This window comes from Leucoraja erinacea, chromosome 9 (assembly GCF_028641065.1).
Source record: "Leucoraja erinacea ecotype New England chromosome 9, Leri_hhj_1, whole genome shotgun sequence".
Classification (NCBI taxonomy): domain Eukaryota; kingdom Metazoa; phylum Chordata; class Chondrichthyes; order Rajiformes; family Rajidae; genus Leucoraja; species Leucoraja erinaceus.
In genome coordinates, this window is record NC_073385.1 from 39,036,459 (window position 1) to 39,061,388 (window position 24,930).

General features: G+C 42.8%; 1 protein-coding gene across 2 annotated transcripts in view; it reads right to left on the reverse strand.

The window, feature by feature from the left end:
• The window catches only part of akap6 (A kinase (PRKA) anchor protein 6), a 370,946-nt gene that overhangs the window by 243,238 nt on the left and 102,778 nt on the right, over positions 1–24,930 (reverse strand). For both annotated transcript variants that reach the window (XM_055640567.1, XM_055640568.1), the window contains one exon: positions 18,720–20,711. In XM_055640567.1, the coding sequence (XP_055496542.1) occupies positions 18,720–20,711 (1,992 nt within the window). The remainder of the gene's footprint in view (positions 1–18,719; positions 20,712–24,930) is intronic.

Below are 24,930 nucleotides of genomic sequence, written 5' to 3' on the forward strand. Positions count from 1 at the left end.
ACATTGCCAATGCACACAAGCTCCAACATCGCTGTCAACATGAAACTGTTGAAAGTGCAAGAAATCAAATTTGTTGATGAAACCCGAGTGATGGACAAGATAATGCTTCACAGGAGAAAGTTAAATCTGCATTGAATTAAACCCCACTTGTAGAAACTAAACTAAAGGAAGATGTTTCCAAAAGTTATGAGCTTGATTCTATTACTCTAGAAGTGAAGGGCAGGTGGGGGAGATTCTAAGGCATTTACGCCCCTTCATTTGATCAACACAGGAGACAAGGGGTTGTCTTAATCATACTTAGATCTGTCAAGAAATAAACAGCATAGTTGGTGATGAAGGATCAGGGGGTAATTGCCTCAATCTCAAGTCAAAATTAATGGTACAAAATGGAGTCAGAGTCCAAATATTTTGAGCTGAAGAGGTAGAGCCTGGTATCATCAGAAATGTTCGGCCACTGGGTTCCTGGGTAGGGATACTGTTGTGAAAGGGCAAATGCAGATGAGAAAGAGGAGTCTAAGAATGAATTATGACATAATCCCACCAGTGACAGTGCAGGAGCAGACAGCAAAGGAATTGTTGGAGGCATTTAAACTAAAATCAGAAATGCAAGAATGGAGAATCTCGAAGGACTTGTAAATGAAGAATTACTGCAGGGGGACTGAATAGTTGCTCATGCCAAAAGGATCGTCAGAAGATTTCAGGGAGACCAAGATGGACGGACGCAAGACCATTTTTGTACCATTTAAAAGGAAGAAATATAACTGCAGCATACAAGCAGGGAGCTGTCTAATGAATAAGTTATAAAATGAAATATGATGTTCCTGTTGATTGCAAGATTTAAATCATGATTAAGAATCAGTTTTGTAATAATTTCTAAAGCTGATCAATCCTTTCCTTTCTGCTTATACCGTGTCCGACAGTTCCGTGTGGGATTTTTATGAATTCCTTTGCAGACAACATAAATCAATATACTGTGGATACTATGGCTAACAGTGAGAGAAATAAATTTATCTTTGTAAACAGGAGGGAAATCAATTATTGATTATGCCTGAGTCTGAAACACAAAATCTATTAATGACCTCTTCAGCTCACACAGAACTTCCCAATTCCAGAGAGGAAAATGCATTGCCTCTGCAGTGTACATTCCTCTCGCCCCAAAATAAATGAGCACTGTACAAGAATGAACACATGAAGCCCATCTTATTTTCCCATGTCACACACACCACAAGGAATTAGCTATTCAATTAGCATGCAATTCAAGAACAAGCATTTTCTTCCTCCTTTGTATTCTGTACAAAGCAAAGGTACTCAGTCCAATATGTCTCCTATACACAGCCAAAGGAAAAATTGATATAACACTCTCTCTCATATACATTTTGACATTAGATGCCCAAATATCCTACCCTTGGCAACAAGCAAACACTACGAGGGAAAGATATGTCCACATTCCCTATACAGTTTAGCCTTGCCATATCAACCCTCTCCAAAACCTCCCTAATATCATCCAGTTGGTTGGGATGTTATTTACCTGGTAAAGACAAAAAATCCTCATTACCAGTGAGAATAAACCTAACTTCTCCAATCTCATTTTATAAATACAATCTTTAATTCCAGGCAACATCTGAGTAAATGTCTTCTGCACTCTTCATATAGGTACATCCGTCCTGTAGTGTGATGATCAGAATTGTACGCAATATAATGCCTATAAAGGCATGCATACCAAATGCCTTTTTACAAGAACATTGCCAAGGCTTGAGCGGCTGAGCTATAGGGAGAAGTTGGGAAGGCGCGGACTTTATTCCTTGGAGGAAACATAGAAACATAGAAATTAGGTGCAGGAGTAGGCCATTCGGCCCTTCGAGCCTGCACCGCCATTCAATATGATCATGGCTGATCATCCAACTCAGTATCCCGTACCTGCCTTCTCTCCATACCTTCTGATCCCCTTGGCCACAAGGGCCACATCTAACTCACTCTTAAATATAGCCAATGAACTGGCCTCAACTACCCTCTGTGGCAGAGAGTTCCAGAGATTCACCACTCTCTGTGTGAAAAAAGTTCTCCTCATCTCAGTTTTAAAGGATTTCCCCCTTATCCTTAAGCTGTGACCCCTTGTCCTGGACTTCCCCAACATCGGGAACAATCTTCCTGCATCTAGCCTGTCCAACCCCTTGAGAATTTTGTAAGTTTCTATAAGATCCCCTCTCAATCTCCTAAATTTTAGAGAGTATAAACCAAGTCTATCCAGTCTTTCTTCATAAGACAGTCCTGACATCCCAGGAATCAGTCTGGTGAACCTTCTCTGCACTCCCTCTATGGCAATAATGTCCTTCCTCAGATTTGGAGACCAAAACTGCACGCAATACTCTCACCAAGACCCTGTACAACTGCAGTAGAACCTCCCTGCTCCTATACTCAAATCCTTTTGCTATGAAAGCCAACATACCATTCGCTTTCTTTACTGCCTGCTGCACCTGCATGCCTACCTTCAATGACTGGTGTACCATGACACCCAGGTCTCGCTGCATCTCCCCCTTTCCCAATCGGCCACCATTTAGATAATAGTCTGCTTTCCCGTTTTTGCCACCAAAATGGATAACTTCACATTTATCCACATTATACTACATCTGCCAAACATTTGCCCACTCACCCAGCCTATCCAAGTCACCTTGCAGTCTCCTAGCATCCTCCTCACAGCTAACACTGCCCCCCAGCTTAGTGTCATCCGCAAACTTGGAGATATTGCCTTCAATTCCCTCATCCAGATCATTAATATATATTGTAAAGAGCTGGGGTCCCAGCACTGAGCCTTGCAGTACCCCACTAGTCACTGCCTGCCATTGTGAAAATGACCCGTTTACTCCTACTCTTTGCAGGCTGAGGTGAGAAGTGAGGAGGCTGAGGTGAGAAGTGTATGGAATCATGAGGGCAGTAGACAAGGTGAATGCGCAGTCTTTTACCCACGGTAGGGGGTATAAAAAACAAGAGGACATATGTTTAAAATGGGATGGGCAAGATTTAATACAGACCTGAGGGACATGTTTTTTTCACTCAATGGGTGATGGGTTTGTGGAACAAGCTGCCAGAGGAAGTAGTCGAAGCAGGTACTATGCCAGCATTTAAAAGGAACAGGTTTAGGGGGATATTGGACTAGCTTAAATGCGGCATCTTGGTAGACATGGACTAATTGGGTCTGCTAAATGTCATGCAACAGAAATGGATTTTAAGAGGGTTCTGAAGTCTATTTGATGCCCTCGGACCAGAATTTAATCATACAGATTTCTACAATAAATTCCAGCTGCTTTTTACATAGTTTCTACTTTAAATTCATTTTCTGACCACCTATTACAGATGTTTGTCAATTTCTGTATAAAGAAACACTTCCTAATATCTGCTCTGATTTGCCTTTGTTTGTTTGATAACCTTAGAATGCTGTCAAAATCTATTTCTCAGTCAGCTGCATGACACTGGGATTCAAAACACATACTGAATAAATGTTATCCGTAAAAAAATCAGAGATTCGGTATCAGTGCATTTACTATCTGAGGCCACATGATGGAGCTAAGAAGTCTGTACCCTTGCATGGGTTTTCCCAGCAGATTTGCAAGGGATTATGCATATTTCAGCAAATTGTAATTATATGTTGTAATTCTGCAGGAATTAAAAGGACAGTTTTCACAAAGAATGCAAATTCAGGAATCTCAGTCATAGAGCATGGAAACAGGCCCTTCAGCCCAATTTATCCATGCCGACCAACATGCCCTAGCTACACTTCCTACCACATCCACCTGCCTGTGTTTTGCCCATATCGCTCTATACCTATCCTATCTATGCACCTGTCTCAATGTTTCTTAAATGTTGTTATAGTACCTGCCTCAGCAACCTCCGGCAGCTCATTCCATACACCCACTGCCCCTTGTGTAAAACAGTTACCCCTCAGGTTCCTATTAAACCTTTCCCCTCTCATTTTAAACTTATGTCCTCTGGTTCTCGATACCCCTACTCTGAGCAAAAGACTGAATTTAAATGATTTATTCATCTTATGATTTTGTACACCTCTATAAGATCATCCCTCATCCTCCTACTCTCCAAGGAATAAAATCCTAGCCTGTACGACTTCTTCCTATTGCTCAGGCCCTAGAATCCTGGCAATGTCCTCATCAATTTACTTTGCACCCTTTTCAGCTTGACAACATCTTTCCTATAACATGGTGATCAAAGCTAAACATCTATATATCTATCTATATTACTAAAAGTCTGTTCTTGACCGGTTTTGGCCATCTGTGCTGCGATTTCCGAGAGAACGCCGCCACCTACGGCTGTCATTTTTGGCCACCTTGCTCAGAGCCCCCCTCCGCCGCATGTGTGCCGAGGATTTTTCCCATCGATTAAAAATGACAGAGATATTAATGTTTTTACAAAATTCCCCATTCTCTCTGCTGCCCCCGCTGGCGGCAGGGGGGAGGGACTATAAAACCAGGAAGTGGTGTGCCACACAGTCTCTTCAAGATGGAGGAAGGCAGAGGGTCACGTTTCTCTGAGCTGTGAATAACACTGAACACATGTCTACTCAAATGTAAGTGTCCTTAGTGGTTCTAAAATGCTTGCAGAATGTGTCTATTGGTTCTAAAATGTTTGCAAAAAGTGTCTATTGGTTCTAAAATATTTGCAAAAAGTGTCTCTTTTGGTTCTACAATGCTTGCAGAATGTGTCTATTGGTTCTAAAGCTTGCAAAAAAAAAATGTCTATTGGTTCTAAAGCTTGAAAAAAATGTCTATTGGTTCTAAAGCTTGCAAAAATATGTCTATTGGTTCTAAAGCTTGCAAAAAAATGTCTATTGGTTCTAAAGCTTGCAAAAATATGTCTATTGGTTCTAAAGCTTGCAAAAAAAATGTCTATTCGTTCTAAAGCTTGCAAAAAATGTCTATTGGTTCTAAAGCTTGCAAAAAGTGTCTCTATTGGTTCTAACGCTTGCAAAAAAACGGACTATTGGTTCTAAAGCATGGGTGTGGCTTGAAGTTGAAAGGCACTACTTACTGCAGATGGTGGCTTGGGTGCAATGGCTTGAAGTTAAAGTGCATTACTTACTGCAAATGGGGGCGTGGGTGCATTGGCTTGAAGTTGAAAGGCACTAACTGCAAATTGTGGCTTGAAGGTGAAAGGCACTATTTACTGCAAATGGTGGCATGAAGTTGAAAGGCACTACTTACTGCAAATTGTGGCTTGAAGTTGAAAGGCACCTACTTACTGCAAATGGTGGCATGAAGTTGAAAGGCACTACTTACTGCAAATGGTGGCTTGGGAGCTTTGGTTTGAAGTTGAAAGGCACTACTTACTGCAAATGGTGGCTTGGTTGCTTTGGCTTGAAGTTGAAGCACTACTTACTGCAAATGGTGGCTTGGGTGTGGCTTGAAGTTGAAAGACACCACTTACTGCAAATGATGGCTTGGGTGTGGCATGAAGTTGAAAGGCACTATTACTGCAAATGGTGGCTTGGTTGCAATAGCTTGAAGTTAAAATGCATTACTTACTACAAATGGGGGCGTGGGTGCATTGGCTTGAAGTTGAAAGGCTCTACTTACTGCAAATGGTGGCTTGGGTGCATTGGCTTGAAGTCGAAAGGCACTACTTACTGCAAATGGTGGCTTGGGTGCTTTGGCTTGAAGTTAAAAGGCACTACTGTAAATACACTTACTTCCTGTTTGCACTGTATATTGATTTTAGATAAAACGCTACCACTTACGGTTGTGATTTTTGGCCACCTTACTCAGTCCCCCTCCGCTGAGCAGGTGCAGAGAATTCTTCCCATCAATGAAAAATAAAAGTGTTATTAGTTTTTTAAAAAATGTTGAGAATCTCTCTCCTGTCAATCACTCCATGAAAGCCACATCTTTTCCGGTGGGGGGGCGGGGTTATAAAACCCGGAAATGTGAGTGTGGCTCAGTCTCTGCAAGATGGAGGAGGGAGAGGTCACGACTCGCTGTCTTTAGTGGCTTTGCACCCTACTTCAAATGGTATGAAACTGCACTTGGATTTGGTGGCCTTGTACCCTGCTAGAAGTGGTAAGAAACTGCACTTGAATTTGGTGGCCTTCTACCCTGCTTGAAATAGAATTTCAAGGATTAGCCGTGAGTCAACTACCAGCCCACCGGCCGTGAGTGAGTGAGCTGCCAGCCCAACAGGCTTGATTGACTGAGACGCCAGCCTAAGAATCCATTTGGCGCACAATTTGCATACTAGTCCTCTGGAAACCAGTCCCTTCAGTCCCTTCAGCCCCTCTCTCCCCCCCCCCCCCCCCCCCCCACAACACCCAATATTACTTGGTGGAGAGGGAATACGTTATACCAGCTCTCCTGTGTGATGCTGGGACCCAACGGGTCCCACTTAGTCTAGTATATTACTAAAAGTCTGATCTTGACCGCTTTTGGCCCACTGTGCTGCGATTTCTGAGAAAACGCCGCCACCTACGGCTGTCATTTTTGACCACCTCGCTCAGAGCCCCCCTTCGCCTTCCAGGACCAAAGGACTCTTCCAATCGATGAAAAATCAGAGAGATATTAATGCTTAAAAGAAAATCCCCATTCTCTCTGCTGCCCCCGCTGGCGGCAGGGGGAGGGACTATGAAACCCGGAAGTGTAGTGCATCACTCAGTCTCTGCCAGACCCAGGAAGCGAGGGTCACGGCTCTCTGAGCTGCGAATAACACTGAACACACGTCTACTCCACGGTGAGTCCCCTCGATGCGGCTGTAAATTGGCTGCAGCCCAATTGTTTGCCTCGCCTTTTAAAAAAGTTTGTGTTCACAAAATGAATTTTGCTTGTCAGGTGGCTGCAGCCCAATTGTTTGCCTCGCCTTTTGGAATTGGTGGAGAGGTGGAATATTGCATTGGTGACCAGCCCTCCCATGTGATGCTGGGACCCAATGGGTCCCACTTAGTCTAGTATATTACTAAAAGTCTGATCTTGACCACTTCCTGTTCTGTATATTGATTTCAGAAAAAACGTTGCCACTTAAGGCTGTGATTTTTGGCCATCTTACTCAGTCCCCCTGCGCTGCGCAGGAAAAGAGGATTCTCAAATACACTCTTGAAGGAAAATGTTGAAACTTTGAAACTCATTGTAATACTGTAGTAGCCCGTGAGTTTACCGTAGTGACTCGTGAGTTTACCGTGGGTACTCTTACAGCTGGACAGAGAAAAAAAAGGCGAGTAAAAAAAGGTTCGCCAAGTCTGACTGTCAGGAATGATCCCCTGATGCTGGAGACACCTGTGGGAATCTCACCTTGGCCTTTGGAAAAGAGTAGGTAATCCATTATTAGTGTTTTAAAATTGGTGAGATTCTCACTCCTGAAGGCCACGCCCCTTCCGGAGGAAATATAAAACCCGGAAGTGTTGAGTGCCTCAGTCAGTCTCTGCAAGATGGGGGAGCGAGAGGGTCACGTCTCTCAGTCCGAGCTGTGAATAACACTGAACACATGTCTACTAAACTGTGAGTGGTTTTACTGACCTGTCAGTGCCCTTATTGTGGTTTTAAAATATAGTTTGTAAATGCTAAAGCTGTGTTGCCTTTGGTTTGGAAATGCTAAAGCTGTGTTGCCTTTGATTTGGAAATGCTAAAGCTGTGTTGCCTTTGATTTGGAAATGCTAAAGCTGTGTTGCCTATGGTTTGGAAATGCTAAAGTTGCCTTCTGCTGCTGCACCCGTTGAGTTTCTCCAGCACATTTGTCTGCTACTGCACCCGCTGAGTTTCTCTAGCACTTTTTTTTTCATTGACTTCTCCAATTTCCGGTAGCCCTTGCTGTCTCCTCCCCTTCTCAGCTCTCCCTCAGCCCTCTGGCTCCTCCTCTTCCTTCATCCTTTCTTCTCCACACCTCCCCCCTACTCCACCCCACCCTACATCAGTCTGAAGAAGGGTTTTGGCCCGAAACATTGCCTATTTCCTTTGCTCCATAGATGCTGCTGCACCCGCTGAGTTTCTCCAGCACTTTTGTCTACCTTGTTTGCCTAATTAAAGTTGCCTTGCCTAATTAAAGCCTAATTAAAGATGCCTTGCCTAATTAAAGATGCCTTGCCTAATTAAAGATGCCTTGCCTAATTAAAGATGCCTTGCCTAATTAAAGTTGCCTAATTAAAAGTATAATCTTGACCACTTCCTGTTTGTGCTTTATATTGATTTTAGAAAAACGCTGCCACATAAGGCTGTGATTTTTGGTCATCTTACTCAGTCCCCCTCTGCTAATCAGGTGCCGAGGATTTTTCCCATCGATGAAAAACAACAGAGTTATTAGTGTTAAAAAGATGTTGAGATTTTCTCTCCTGTCAATCACACCATAAAGGCCATGCCCCTTCTGGTGGGAAGGGGGGGGGGGGGGGGGGGAGGGACTATAAAACCCAGAAGTGTGCGCATGGCTCAGTCTCTGGAAGATGGAGAGGTCACAACTCACTCTTTAGTGGCTTTGCACCCTGCTTGAAATGGTATGAAACTGCACTTGCATTTGGTGGCCTTGTGAGGTAGGGCCTGGTGAGGTGTGTGTGTCTGTCTGTCTGTCTGTCTGTCTGTCTGTCTGTCTGTCTGTCTGTGTCCCCGTCCGTTTGGCAACGGGTTGAATGGGATCCAAGGTGAAGGAATCGGTGACATTTTGTGTTGAGACCCTTCTTCACACTGATGTGGGGGTGGAAGGGCAGGAAAAGGAAGGAGGAGACGGAGACAGTGGTCTGTGGGAGAGCTGGGAAGGGAAGGAGGAAGAAAGCAAGCACTACCTAAAATTGGAGGTCAATGTTCATACCACTGGGGTGTAAACTACCCAAGCGAAATAAGAGGTGCTGCTCCTCCAATTTGCGGTGGGACTCACTCTGTCCATGGAAGAAGCCTAGGACAGAAAGATCGGATACGGAATGGGAGGGAGAGTTGGTGCTGAGCCATTGGGAGATCAGGTTGGTTAATGCGAAATGTGCAGAGGTGTTGAATGAAGCGATCGCCAAGCCTGCGCTTGGTATCACCTATGTAGAGCAGTTGACACGTAGAGCAGCGGATGCAATAGATGAGGTTGGAGGAGGTGCAGGTGAACCTCTGCCTCACCTGGAAATATTGCTTGGGTCCTTGGATGGAGCTGAGGGGGGAGGTAAAGCGACAAGTGTAGCATTTCTTGCGGTTGCAAGGTGGTTTGGGTGGGAAGGGACGAATTGACCAGGGAGTTACGGAGGGAGCTGTCTCTGCGGAAAGCCGAAAAGGGGGGGAGATGGGAAAATATTAGTATAAGATAGATATTCTAGACCAAGTCGGGTCCCACTCACCCATTCCCCCAATGCAACCCGTTTCCACCACTCACTTGTTCCCCCAACGCAAAACGTTCCGCCAACGCAATATACCACCACTCACCCATAGCCCCCAACTGCGCAGATGCGGCTCAAACACTCCCTCCCCCTCCTCTTCACCCTCCCTCTCCACCTCCCCTCCTCCACTCCCTCTCTCACCTCTCCCTCCTGCTCCTTTTCCCTACCCTCAGTAACTCCCTCCCTCACCTCTCCCCATCCTAGTCCCCCACTAAACACAATGTTGAAGTAACATTTCTCCTTCTTCCCTCTCCCTTCCCCACTCCCTCTCTCTCTCCTTACAACAATGTAACAAACCTTTCATTGCACTGGGTGGAACACTGTTGATGGACAGTTTATGTAAATGAGATCCCATTGTGATGTCATTGTCGGGTGGAGCACTGTTCACGGGCAGTTTATGTAAATGAGATCCCATTGTGACATCATAACTGTAACTTCCAGAAACTGCCTCTGCTTTCTCAAAATGGATTTAGTAAAGTTGAAAATGTGAATGACTCGTTAAATATAACATCAATCTGAACGAGAGAACACACACACACACACCCCTCCTCCCCTACCTCACCAGGCCACCAAATTCAAGTGCAGTTTTATACCATTTCAAGCAGGGTGCAAGGCCACTAAAGACTGAGTTGTGACCTCTCCATCTTCCAGAGACTGAGCCATGCCCACACTTCTGGGTTTTATAGTCCCTTCCCCCCCTCCCCCCCCCCCACCAGAAGGGGCGTGGCCCATCGGGTCCCTGTCACACGGGAGGCCTGGTTCTCCAATGCAATATAGCACCACTAACCCGTAGCCGCCATGGGAGGTGTGGTCCCCCAACACGGATCCCACTTGGTGTAGTAATACTCTAAATGTAGCCTCACCTACATCTTAGTGCCACAATTTTAGGGCTTAGGGCCACAGTTTAAGAATAAGGAGTAAGCCATTTAAAAAAGGAGACGAGGAAACACTTTGTCTCACAGAGAGTGAGACCTACTTTTAATCCCACCATCTAAATCATTAATTTATATTGTAAATAACTGCGGCCCCAGCACCGAGCCTTGCGGCTCGCCACTGCCTGCCATTCTGACAGGGACCCATTTATTCCTACTATTTATTTCCTGTCTGCCATCCAATTCTCTATCGATGTCAATACCCTACCCCCAATACCATGTGCTCTAATTTTGCCTACTAATCTCCTGTGTGGGACTTTATCAAAGGCTTTCTGAAGGTCCAGTCACACTACATACACTAGCTCTCCTTCATCCATTTTACTTGTCACATCCTTAAAAAAATCCCAGAAGATTAGTCAAGCAGGATTTCTCCTGCATAAATCCATGCTGACTTGGACCAATCCTTTAACTGCTATCCAAATGCGCCGTTATTACTTCGTTAATAATTGCCTCTGGAAACTTCCCCACCACCAATGACAGGCTAACTGGTCAATAATTCCCCGTTTTCTCTCTCGCTCCATTCTTGAAATGTGGGATAACATTAGCTACCCTCCAACCCACAGTAAATCATCCTGAATCTATAGAACATTGGAAAATGATCACCAATGCGTCCACGATTTCTAGAGCCACCTCCTTGAGTACCCGGGGATACAGACCATCAGGCCCTGGGCATTTATCAGCCTTTGCTCCCATCAGTCCACCCAATACTATATCTCACTTAATGCAAATTTCTTTCAGTTCCTCTGTCTCCCTCAATCTTCGTTCCTCTAGTACTTCTGGGAGATTGGTTGTGTCTTTCTTAGTGAAGACAGAACCAAAGTACCTGTTCAACTCTTCTGCAATTTCCTTGTTCCCATAATAATTTCACCTGTTTCTGCCTTCAAGGGACCCACATTTGTCTTTACTAATCTTTTTCTCTTAACATATCTAAAGAAGCTTTTACTATCCTTCTTTATATTCTTGGCCAGCTTTATTTTTTCACCCCGTATTGCCCTTTTTGTGACCTTCTGTTGTTCTTTGAAAGTTACCCAATCCTCTGGCTTCACGCTACTCTTTGCTCTGCTATACACCTTTTCTTTTAGTTTTATTCCATCCCTGACTTCCCTTGTCAGCCACGGTTGCCTTTTACTCCCCTGAGAATCGTTCTTCCTCTTTGGAATGAAATGATCCTGCATTTTGTGGATTATGCCTAGAAATTCCTGCCATTGCTGTTCCACTGTCATTCCTGCCAGGATCATTTTCCAGTCGACCTTGGCCAGCACCTCTCTCATGCTTTCATAGTCCCCTTCGTTCAACTACAACACTGAAATTCCTGATTTAACCTTCTCCCTCTCAAATTGCAGATCAAAACTTATCATATTATGATCACTACCTCCTCACGGTTCCTTTACCTTGAGTTCCCTTATTAAATCTGGTTCATTAGACAACACTAAATCCAGAATTGCCTTCTCTCTGGTGGGCTCCAGTAGAAGCTGCTCTAAGAATCCATCTTGGAGGCATTCTACAAACTCCCTTTGATGGGGTCCAGAACCAAACTGAGTTTCCCAGTCTACCTGCATATTGAAATCTCCCATAATCATTACCTTTGTTACATGCCAATTTTAACTCCTGCTGCAACTTGCCCCCTATATCCAGGCTACTGTTTGGAGCACTGTAGATAACTCCCATTAGTGTCTTCTTACCTTTACAATTCCTCAAATTCTATTCACAACGACTCTATATCGGCAGTCCCGATGTTTAGGAAAAAAAAATGGCAGGGAACATAAAAACTGACTGCAAAAGTTTTTATAGATATGTGAAGAGAAAAAGATTAGTTAAACAAATGTAGGTCCCTTGCAGTCAGAAACAGGTGAATTGATCATGGGGAACAAGGACATGGCAGAAAAATTGAATAACTACTTTGGTTCTGTCTTCACTAAGGAAGACATAAATAATCTGCCGGAAATAGCAGGGGACCAGGGGTCAAATGAGATGGAGGAACTGAGTGAAATCCAGGTGAGTCGGGAAGTGATGATAGGTAAATTGAATGGATTAAAGGCCGATAAATCCCCAGGGCCAGATAGGCTGCATCCCAGAGTAGCCCCAGAAATAGTGGATGCATTAGTGATAATTTTTCAAAACTCTTTAGATTCTGGAGTAGTTTCTGAGGATTGGAGGGTAGCTAATGTAGCTCCACTTTTTAAAAAGGGAGGGAGAGAGAAAACGGGGAATTACAGACCAGTAGTGAGGAAAATGCCAGAGTCAACTATTAAAGATGGGATAGCAGCACATTTGGAAAGTGGTGAAATCATTGGACAAAGTCAGCATGGATTTATGAAAGGTAAATCATGTCTGACAAATCTTATAGCATTTTTCGAGGATGTAACTAGAAGAGTGGATAAGGGAGAACCAGTGAGTGTGTTACATCTGGACTTTTGAATTGAATGCAACATCTCCAAGTTTGCGGATGACATAAAGTTGGGGGCAGTGTTAACTGTGAGGAGGATGCTAGGAGGCTGCAAGGTAACTTGGATAGGTTGGGTGAGTGGGCAAATGCATGACAGATGCAGTATAATGTGGATAAATGTGAGGTTATCCACTTTGGCAGCAAGAACAGGAAAGTAGACTATTATCTGAATGGTGGCCGATTAGGAAAAGGGGAGATGCAACGAGACCTGGGTGTCATGGTACACCAGTCATTGAAAGTAGGCATGCAGGTGCAGCAGGCAGTGAAGAAAGCGAATGGTATGTTAGCATTCATTGCAAAAGGATTTGAGTGTAGGAGCAGGGAGGTTCTGCTGCAGTTGGTGAGACCACACCTGGAGTATTGTGTACAGTTTTGGTCTCCTAATCTGAGGAAAGACATTCTTGCCATATAGGGAGTACAGAGAAGGTTCACCCGACTGATTCCTGGGATGGCAGGACTTTCATAGGAAGAAAGACTGGATAGACTTGGCTTGTACTCGCTAGAATTTAGGAGATTGAGGGGGGATCTTATAGAAACGTACAAAATTCTTAAGGGGTTGGACAGGCTAGATGCAGGAAGATTGTTCCTGATGTTGGGGAAGTCCAGAACAAGGGGCCACAGTTTAAGGATAAGGGGGAAGTCTTTTAGGACCGAGATGAGAAAAACATTTTTCACACAGAGTGGTGAATCTGTGGAATTCTCTGCCACAGAAGGTAGTTGAGGCCAGTTGATTGGCTATATTTAAGAGGGAGTATGGGTATGGAGAGAAAGCAGGTACAGGATACTGAGCTGGATGATCAGCCATGATCATATTGAATGGCAGTGCAGGCTCGAAGGGCCGAATGGCCTACTCCTGCACCTATTTTCTATGTTTCTATGTCACCCCTTGCAAGGGACTGAATTTCATCCCTCACTCCGAGGTCCCTCTACTCTACAATACTCCCCAGAGCCCTGCCATTGACTGTGTAGGTCCTAGCCTTGTTAGACTTCCCAAAATGCAACACCTCACATTTCTCTGTATTAAATTCCATCAACCATTCCTCAGCCCACCTGGCCATCCAATCAAGATCCTGCTGGCACCATCTTCACTATGTACAATACTATCCAATTTATTGTCATCTGCAATCTTGCTAATTATGTCTTGTATGTTCTCATCCAAATTATTTATATAGATGACAAACTTCAAAGGGCCCAGCACCGAACCCTGAGGCACAATACTGCTCACAGCCCTCCAGTCTGAAAAACAACCTTCCACCATCACCCTCTGCTTCCTTCCATAAAACCAATGTTCTGTCCATTCAGCTATCCCTGTTTGGATACCATGCATCTAACCTACCAGAGCAGACTACCATGCGGAACATTGTCGAATGCCTTGCTGAAATCCATATATATAACATCTACATCTTTGTCCTTATCAACCTTTCCTTCACATCTTCAAAAAACACAATTAAACCCTTGTCCCACGGTGGGAGTCCACCCACGAGTTATCCCGAGTTTAAAAAAAAATCTAACTCGTGGTAATCACATAGAATGAACGTAGAGGAACATCGGAGCTCGTGGACGTAACTTAGCGATTCGTAACGCTAACGGCAGGTACTCTGGAAACGTGTTAACTAGTGAAAATGTTTCAACATGTTGAAAGATTTCCACGAGCCAAATACACTCTTGAAGGAAAATGTTGAAACTTTGAAACTCGTTGTAATACCGTAGTAGCCCGTGAGTTTACCGTAGTGACTCGTGAGTTTACCGTGGGTACTCTTACAGCTGAACAGAGAACAAAAAGGTGAGTAAAAAAAGGTTCGCCAAGTCTGCCTGTCAGGAATGATCCCCTGATGCTGGAGACACCTGTGGGAATCTCACCTTGGCCTTTGGAATAGAGCAGGTAATCTCATTAAGTTCAATGCATTTACAGCGCAGACTATTGATACAATCCTCATAATATTTGTCGAATGGGCCCTATGATATTAATATAAAGCATCTGATAATAACCTTTAATGTCGGATCAAATTGAATATCCCCTCTAGAAGTTCCTGATACCTCCCTTCTGCCCCAGTACAAAGTGACTATGTCCTAGAAAAGTCTCGTCCATTGAGTGACTACTCGCAAATCTTGCTTTTGCTACGCAGTAAAAAAAGGTTCTCTTTTTCTTTCGTTGTGACAGGTCACATTCCGCCCCTTTGTTGTGGGTTTGTTTAAGTAATCGCGCCCCTCCTTAATCTAACACCATTCTTGACACCATTTTTTTGTCTCTGGGTATTCCAGATGAACGAATTTGTAGGGGCCCGCAGAGCGAACATGGTGACAAGAGGCTCTGCAAACTAGTGCAGACTGCGTGGGTAACAACTAATATAGCGTTCATCTCACCCGTATAGGCGACGTTTCAGGTCCGAACCCTTTTTCAGACTGAAGAGTTCCTACCTGAAAATTCAACCATTCCAGAGATGCTGCCTGGCCTGCTGAGTGACTCCAACACTTTGTGTTTATCTTTGGCCTCTGCAGTTCCTTCCTATACAGTAGTTTCCCAATTTGACGAGGAAGCCGAGGAGCCGAAACCCTGACTATTCCTCTTTCCCCATACGCTGCCTGACCTACTGAATTCACCTCGTGTCCTATTTTGTAATACAATTATTAATACTTGTTTTACAATTCCACTAACAACCCTTGCATCTCCTCTCTCTTTTTCCATCCCTCCCCCACCCAAGTCGTACCAGCTTCAAAGTCGTCTTGTTGAGTCTCATAAGTTGAGTCTGTAACTCGTTCTCACCTAACACACAGCTACCAATGGCCTGTTTCCTTTATCATTGTTACATTTTTGCATATCTTTCATTCATTTGTTCTATATCTCTTTATATCACCATCTATATCTTGTTTCCCTTTCCCCTGACTCTCAGTCTGAAGAAGGGTCTCGACCCAAAACACCACCTATTCCTTTTCTCCAGAGATGCTGCCTGACCCACTGAGTTACTCCAGCTTTTTGCGTCTATCTTCCGTTTAACCCAGCATCTGATGTTCCTACGCAAAGGAAAGTCGTCTTCATTTGGGGATGAAAAATGGGAATCAGCCAAGGTGTCAGGAAGCAAAGACAACGGATTTCATGACAAATTACCCCTGGGCATTTCTACAACAAGCAATAACAGCTGTGCCCCAATGCAACAATGGTTCAGAACTGATAATTAAACAACCGTTGTTTGAACCCATGACTATGAGAAATGAGTGGCAAAAACACCTGAAAGATTGTGAGATAATGATCATGGATGACTTTTAATGGAAAATCCACACATACAGATAGACAGCCAAGAAGAACTTCATATCTACACTCAGATGAAGGAGATAGGAGTTGGGGAAAGAGAGGAAAAGCCCAAGAGAAATACAGGGAAAGGGATGTTGGAAAAGGCAGGTGCTGGAATCCTGAAACGAATGTCAAAACATTTAAAAGGTATAAACACATAGCAAATAGGTGCAGGAGTGGGCCACTTGGCCCTTCGAGCCAGCATTGCCATTCAATATGATCATGGCTGATCATCCAAAATCAGTACCCCGTTTCTGCTTTCTCCCCATATCCCTTGATTCCGTAATCCTAAGAAATTTAACATGGGAGTCTTTTTATAGTGTAAAAAAAAACTGCATGACATCATTTTTATCATGTGATGATTTTTCCACACGTCAGTAGTCGTTGCTGGCTCAAGAGTAACTCATGAGAGGAACTTGGTAACTCGGGAGAGGGACTTGGTACATCGCAGAAATGAGAAGTAAACGGCAAACTTAGACATACACGTGGGAACTCGTTTAAACTCGTGAACATACACTTGGAATCTCGTAGAAAACCACGAGTTTTAATTTTTCTTTAACTCGGGATAACTCGTGGGTGGACTCGCACCGTGGGACAGGGCTATTAGATTTGTGAGACATGACCTCCCGCATGCAAAACCAAGCCCATATCATCCATAATCCATCTAAAAGCATGTTTAACTTATCTGTCAGAATACTCTCCAGTAACTTTTCAACCACAGATGTTAGGCTCTCTGGCCTGTAGTTCCCAGGCTATTTCCTGCAGCCCTTGAATAGAGGCACAACATTTGTGCACACTCCAGACTTCTAGCTCCTCACCTGTATTTAATGACGACTCGTAAATCTCAGCCAGGGCACCTACAATTTCCTTTCCAGCTTCCCACAGTGTCCTCAGATATATCTGATTATCCTTCATACACGTCAGGAACTTCAGCACTTCCTCAACCATAATACTGACTGCTCTCAAGACACTTCCATTGACTGCCCCAGGTTCCTCGGTTCTCATGTCTTTGTCCACAGTAAAAACAGAAGATAAATCCTTGTTGAGGAACTTGCACATCTCCTGTGGCTCCACTCAGAGTTCTGTGGCTCCAGTCAGAGTTTTTGATTCCTGAGAGTTCCAGTCCCTTTCTGGTTACCCTTTTCCCTCTAAATTACATAAAATCTTTTGGGGTTATCCTTAATGTTATCTGTCAGTCATCCCGTCCCCTTTTTGCCTTCCTGATTTTCTTTTTTAACTTGCTCCTCAGTTCCCCAAACTCCTCCAGGGACACACTTGATTCCAGCTGGTTATACTTGTCCCATGCCACCTTCTTACTCTTGAGCACAGTCTCAAATTCCCTTGTCATCCAAACTTCCTTATGCTCACCGACTTTGTCCTTCACTCAAACAGGAACATGCATGTCCTGGACTCTTGTCAACACACTTTTAAAAACACCCTACTCTCCTGGTGTTTAAAAAGGAACTGCAGATGCTAGAAAATCGAAGGTAGACAAAAATGCTCTACCTACTTTCCTGATGTTCCTTTTCCTTCAACAAACTTGCTCCAATCAACTTGAGTGAGTTCCTTACTGATACCTTCAATGATGGCCTTTAATAGTCAATAGTCAATGGTGCTTTATTTAACACATATGCAACTGCACAGTGAAATTCATTTTGCATATATTACACATGCGTGTGCCACCATTTTTGGCAAAGTCCAGTCTGGTCGGCCCGTCTGGTCATGTTTGTGTCCCGGGGGTACCTCCTGGAGCCGGCTTTGAAATTTGAAGGTGCTGGAGGCATTATCCTCCTACTAGTCCACGTTCCTCACATCCGACGTCTCCAGGTCCCCTCCAATTATGCCATCTGACATGCCTTAGAGCGGGTTCCCGGTCCCGTCGACCGCCGAACCTTTGGGCAAGGTCCCGCCGACCGACGATCTTTCTGGGTAGGCACTGTGGCCGTGGCAATTCATGAAGGCGTCCGCTGCGAGGCACCTCAGGAAGGCCTTAGCTGCAAGGCCTTGTCTCAATTTAGAATTTTAACTCTATCCATAACTATCTTAAACCTAATAGAGCAGTGGTCACTGGTCTCAAAAGACTACTCCATAAACACATCATCCACTTGCCCCTCCCAATTTCCCATGACTAGCTCAAGCATTGCCTCTCCCATGTGGGCCTTCAACATATTGTCGGAGGAAACTTTCTTGAACACATTTGACAAATTCCGCCCCGTCAAAACCTTCTTTACTGGGACATTCCAGTCAATGTTTGGAGTGTAATATAATATATTATATCCCAAAAGATTTGATGTACTTATATGTAATATAATATACAATATTATATTATATTATACAACTATAATATAAAGTTCTGTAAATATAGGTGTTATAGGTATCTTAGAGAACCTTCAAAGTACAAACCAGAAATTAAGGCGGTAACATACTCCTTATATCTTATCATAAAAATCCTCATATCAGTTGGTCTTGACATCCTGAAAAGCAAAATCAGCATCTTGCCCAAAAACAGCTACGATTTACCGTGAGCAAAAGAAGAGCTTTACCTTTGCATTTCCAGAAATGGTTTTTGATGCAGATGAAGAGGTTGAAATATACAAATAATTTTCCATCAGCAATACTTATTCACCATATAAGTTAACGAGAAAAAGTCAACAAAGGTGCTTAATGTGAGAAGCCTAACTGGATCCAAAATTACAAAAGGAAGAAAAATTATCGCCTTACCTCGATCTTTCCCCAGACAAAGCTGTTATTCTGTTTCTGCTGAATATCTTCCCGTAGCTGTTGAACAAGACTTGTTTTGGAAGAAGCACCATTCAAGGCATTTTTTGGCACCTGTGTTAACCAATGGTGTGAGAGTTGGCATATCGTCTGGTGTTTGCCATTTGTTTCTGCTACTGATAATTCATCATCTGACAGGATGTCGCTGAGTGGGCCTGATTCAATGCTGTCCTCCAGGGAGGATGCTATATCACTTGAAGACGTTGTAGAAATAGTTTCATTTTCTGGGATCCATTTTCTGTTCTCCCTTCCATTAAGAATTGATGGATTTACCTCAGTGACTGAATTTGCTTCTGAAAGCTCCCAGTCATCAATATTCTGAAGTGCTTCACCTTCAGGTGTCTGTGACAACAGCTTTGTCAAATTCTCCAGCTTTAAAGCCAACACTTCAGTTTCCTTCAGATGGGATGGAAGAGCCAGATACTCATTTAATCCAAACCAAGTGTCAACTTTATCATTTTCAGCAGTTTGACTTTCGTTTTCGCTATTCTCTGTCCATGTTTCCTGTTGTGGCAAAGATGCAGTGGAGCTACAACATGCAGAATCTACCCTGGCCATATTATCTGAAGTTTGAATAGGAAGCTGTGAAGCTGCTTCCAAACCATGTCTGGTGGGTAACTTATTTTTACATTTACTACCAGACACCTGATTCTGACACCCAGAGGACACAGATGTATTACTTTCCTTGTACTTATCATTCAATGTATCTGAATTAAAGAGTTTGGAACTATTATTATTTTCTCCACCTGGAGTTTTTGTATATGGAGAACAACATGGCTGGAAACTCTTTATTGCAAATGTGGCTTCCGGTTGCTTTTGATATGGGGAGGTTTGTTCGGATGTAACAGAAATATAATTCTGTTGTTTGTGCAATGGAGAATTGATGTTTTGAGATAAAGGTTTGCTGCAGTGCTGTTTGGGGCTTCGCAAAGATATATTGTTAGATTGCGTGGAATCATGAAGATCACATGATTTACTAACGGGAGAAATTTTTGTTTGATGTTGGACATGGATTGTATCTGTGCCTGAAGTTGCCTTTCTTAAATTACATTGTGAATGTGAACTCAGGTATCCATTGTCAGTGCTGACCTTTTTGTTTAATTCATCGTATGAGCGACTGGTAGCAGCAATTGAAGTGCTTGGGTAGGATGAAGACAAATTCAGCCAAAGTTTGGATCTGTCTGGATGATCAAGAAGAGTGGGTGTACTTCTGCTCATTTCTGCTTTGTGGGAGAAGTCAGAAGGTAAAATTCTGCAGCAACTAACCTCCAAGTCATCCTTAGAAATTTCATCTAAATACAAAGCTCTTTTAGGTAAGGAAGGTTGCGTAGGGGACGCCTCATTATAATTGAAACAATCTGTAATTGTTCTTTTTGGTGTTGCGTTCTCGCAGTAGATGCTATTTGCACTGGAAGTATGCATTTGGGCACAATTTTTTGTCTCTAAATCATCCATATTATTATCAGAAATTATTTTGGAGTTCTTAATCATTTCATTTTGGGTTGTGGCACACTCGGCAGGTGGAGTCTGAGACGAGGCTGGATGGTTTTTTGATGTTGGTGATATTTTGGAGATGACTGTGTCCTTATTATCCTGCATTGAAGTCAGGTGATCTGTAATGGTCAGCTGTTGTTCATCTCTTGCCTTCATTTCCTCTTGATGGGAAGCGTAATGTTCAATAGGCGCAGAAGATAAACCCAACTCTGGAAAGGCTCTTTTCAGATCAGAGTTCCAATGCCCAAAAGATTTTGACGTCGACTTGGAGCTTGAACTCGATGTCATGTTGGCCTCTGAGTCACAGGGCAGGTCTTCACTTGGACTGTAGTCAGACAGTTCAAAGGCAGTAATACCACAATCCAAAGAAAAATAGTCTTTTGAACATTTAATAGTCAGCTGACCTGCATCATCAACTTCAGTCAGTGTGTCCAAGCAGGTCTGCAAAAACAAAAGCACGTTGTAAAACAAACACATGAATTATGGAGTATGATTGCTACCAAAAAAAAGGGATTATGAAAGCTCTTTGCCTCAAAAACATTGCAGATGACAACAAAGCATATGACCACAAAGCATATGAATAGTGATTAAAAATTTGATGTTTAGCCACTCAACCACAAACCACAAAGATGTATCTAAACTTTGTTACAATTACATTTTCAGTTACACCACGTCCACTTAGGAATATGAGGAAAAAGTGTGAAACATTCATCACCTCAATATCCTTGTATACGTGCCAATGGCTGAGAATATAAGAGACATTTCACCAAGTCCTGGTCACAATTCAATTAATGATGCTGACTAAAATTGCCCCTTGATGGTAAATAAGACCCGGTATCTCGCAGCTGTAATGTCCTGCTTAGGGGAGGTCAAATCCTCTATGCAAAAACACAGGCAGCCTCTTTGCCATACACAGGCAAATTAGATTAGCTGTGATGGGCCTTCTTGAATGGTATGAACCAGTTTGGATGAAGAACCTGTTTCCGTTCTGGATGAAACCTAAAAACGACATCAGTGAGCAAGACAAAATGGGTAGGAAAGAACTGCAGATGCTGGTTTACTTTGAAGATAGACACAAAAAGCTGGAGTAACTCAGCGGTCAGGCAGCATCTCTGGAGAAAAGGAAAAGGTGACGTTTTGGGTCGAGACCGTTCTTTAGATTGAGAGTCGGGGAGAGGGAAATGAGAGATATAGAAATTACATAGAACAAATAAATGAAAGATATGCAAAAAGCAACAATGATCAAGGAAAGGAAGAGCTCACAATGGTCCATTATTGGCTGTGGGGAAGGTGATAACAAGTAATACTGTTAAAAATCTGAAACTCAGCAAGACGGCTGTGAAACTAATATGGAAAATAGGGTGGGGGAGGGATAGAAAGGGAGGGGATGCAAGGATTACTTGAAGTTAAATAAATTAATACTCATACTGCTGGGTTGGAAGCTGTCCACGTGAAATATGAGGTGTTGTTCCTTCAATTTGTGTTTGGCCTCACTCTGACAATGGAGGAGGGCCAGGACAGAAAGGTCAATGTGGGAATGGGAAGGTCAATGCCTACTCCATTGTCAGAGTGAGGCTAAACATAAATTGGATTTTCAGTGTCTCCACATCTCATTGGCCGTTTATGACTAGATGTGACTGGACTGCAGAGACTCAAACTGATGAACAGCTCTGTCCACACTTATTGATCAGCACACATGGTGTCCTGTGTTGCAACTACACTTGGTTGGTATCTCACTTTTAGGTATGGTTGTACTACTCCCCACTTACCTTTCTGTGCTCCCCATAGAAACCAAAGTTGATTCCTTAGCTTGATTTTATTGCCTCACGACTAACTTCTCAATTGCATTTAGAGATGGAAAATAAATGCTGGCCTTGTCACAGAAATATTGCAGACAAGAATTATTAAGAATAAAAATGTCATGCAGATTCTAGGCGCTTAGAAGCAATGTGAAGGAGCTAGGAAGTGGTTGATTGGGTCCCAGTGGTTCAAATCACCATGGCTCCACCTGGCTCGGGAGCATGGAATTTTTTCACCAGAATGATTCGCAACTTAAGTATCTTTCTCAATCTTTTAAAATAAGCAGTGCTACATAAGCAGGATATTCTCTGCTGTGAAATAAAAGCAGGATTGTTTTATTGAAAAACTCAGTTAGATACAAAGCTAGGGCAGCCATGGTGGCACAGCGGTAGAGTTGCTGCCTTACAGCACCAGACCCGGGTTCAATCCCAACTACAGGTGCTGTCTGTACGGAGCTTGTACGTTCTCCCTGTAACTGTGTGGGTTTTCTCTGAGATCTTCGGTTTTCTCCCACACACCAAAGACGTACAGGTATGTAGGTTAATTGGCTTGTTGTATGTGTAAATTGTCCCTAGTGTGTATTGGATAATGTTAATGTGCGGGATTGCTAGTCAGTGCGGACTCGGTGGGCTGAAGGGCCTGTTTCCACACTGTATCTCTAAACTAAACGAAATAAAACTTCTGCAATCTTAATCACATACTCTTCAATCCCACTGCAAACAGTAATTATACAAAGATTAAGGAACTTGCAATAAAGCAAGCACATTTTGTGTTCTTTAGTTACATCTTTTTTCAAGCTTTTTAAAAATGTTTTGAGTAAATTGATTTCAATATATATGTAAATATATACTGTATATACAACACATTTAACATCACTAATTTGATGTCAATGTTTATAATGAACAGCAATGTCCCATTTTAGCACCATGCAAGACTCATAGTACAATAACAAAAGGAAGCTTACATGTCTGTTTTAAAATTCAGAATGCCTTTCATTTTTCGCTTGTTATTAAGGGTTTAAAAATCATTACTGTAGTGGTGATAAATTATTGTCTTGAATTCTTTATTCTAATTTCTACATATATCATCACTAAATATGTAAAACTATTATTCCATGGCAGAAACAGTAAAAATATCTATGAAAAGAATGTTTCATGGAGTTGAGACCCATTAGCGTGACATCTTTAATTGACAAAATGATTCAGAAAATCATTGGAGATATTATGTGTCACCACTTGTACAGAATGCCACTTAACCAACAGATAATCTTCAGAAAACTGAGTCTTTAAATGTGATTCAACCTTTTGGAGAGTCATACTATTCATTATTTCATAATGTCTTGAAAATAAAAAACATTCTACTTAAATCACCAACAAAAAGTAGATAGTTCCCACCTAAATCTCCATAAAAATCCAGTTCAGGCAACATCCTGAAAAATTGGCTTCACACCTTCTCTATTGCAATCACAACTGTCCTACTATGTGATGACTGGAACCATACTCAAACTGAGGCCTAAGCATAATAAAGATTTCCTCAAGGATTTGGCTGATCATCTGAATTGAATTTAAAACTTTCTGAAATCCTGGGGGGAGTGAGTAATACAGAAATACTGTATTTAATTCAAGACGGGTCACAATGTGATGTTTTGCTAGAATTGATTCCTTGCTCATTTATGCCTCTGAAAAAAACATCAATTTTTCAGTGCTGAGTCTTGCACATGGATGAAAATATTAATGATTTAGACTTAAATGCAAGGGTCATGATGATGAGATGGTGAAAAAATCGAGAAAGAAAGCTTCAGACCTCGGGAAGATATTGATGGGCTGGTCAGTTGGGCAGAAAAGTGGCAATAGATTTCAATCTAGAGAAGGGAGGGCTAATATATTTGGGAAACAAAACAAAAAAAGAGGTTATAATATATTATAGCATACTGAAGGGTTAGAGGAGCTGAGAGAACTTGCGTATTCACAGATGCTGTGCAAACAAAAAGTTAAGAACAAAATCACTTGGAATCCCTTCTCTTATCAGTCACAATATAGAACATAAGAGTTGGGTGCAGGAAGGAACTGTAGATGCAGGTTTTAAACTGAAGATTGACACAAAATGCTAGAGTAACTCAGCAGGTCAGACAGTATCTCTGGAGAAAAGGCGTTTCGGGTCGAGACCCATCTTCAGAATGAGAGTCAGGGGAAAGGGAAAGGAGAGATGTAGACGGTGTTATAGAGAGACGTAGAACAAATGAATTAAAGATATGTAAAAAAGTAACGATGATAAAGGGAACAGCCCACTGTTTTCTGTGGCCTAGGTGAAAACAAACTACAGACAATGAGACTCAACAAGACGGCTTTGAAGCTGGTACAATGACTTGGGTTGGGGAGGGACCGAGAAAGAGGGGATGCATGGGTTACTTGAAGTTAGAGAAATCATTTCATGCCACTGGATTGTAAGCTACCCAAGCGAAACATGAGGTGCTGTTCCTCCAATTTGTGTTTGGTCTCACTCTGACAATGGAGAAGGCCCAGAACAGAAAGGTGTAGGATTGGGAAGGGGAATTAAAGTGTTTGGCAACCAGGAGATCAGGTCGCCCCCAGGCAAGGTGCATATTGTTGGGCAGAGATTCACTTGCACCTCCTCTAATCTCATCTACTGTATCCGTTGATCAAGGTGTTATCTGATCCGTTAATACACCAGAGTGAGGCCACATGCAAACTGTAGGAACAGCATCCCATATTCCGCTTGAGCAGCTTAGGTGCTACAGTTCAATGGCATGAACATCCGATCTGTTATCTTGTGTATCTGGTCAATATTATCTGATCTGCTTACATTTCCTGACAAACATTTCCAACATTCTCCAACAAAG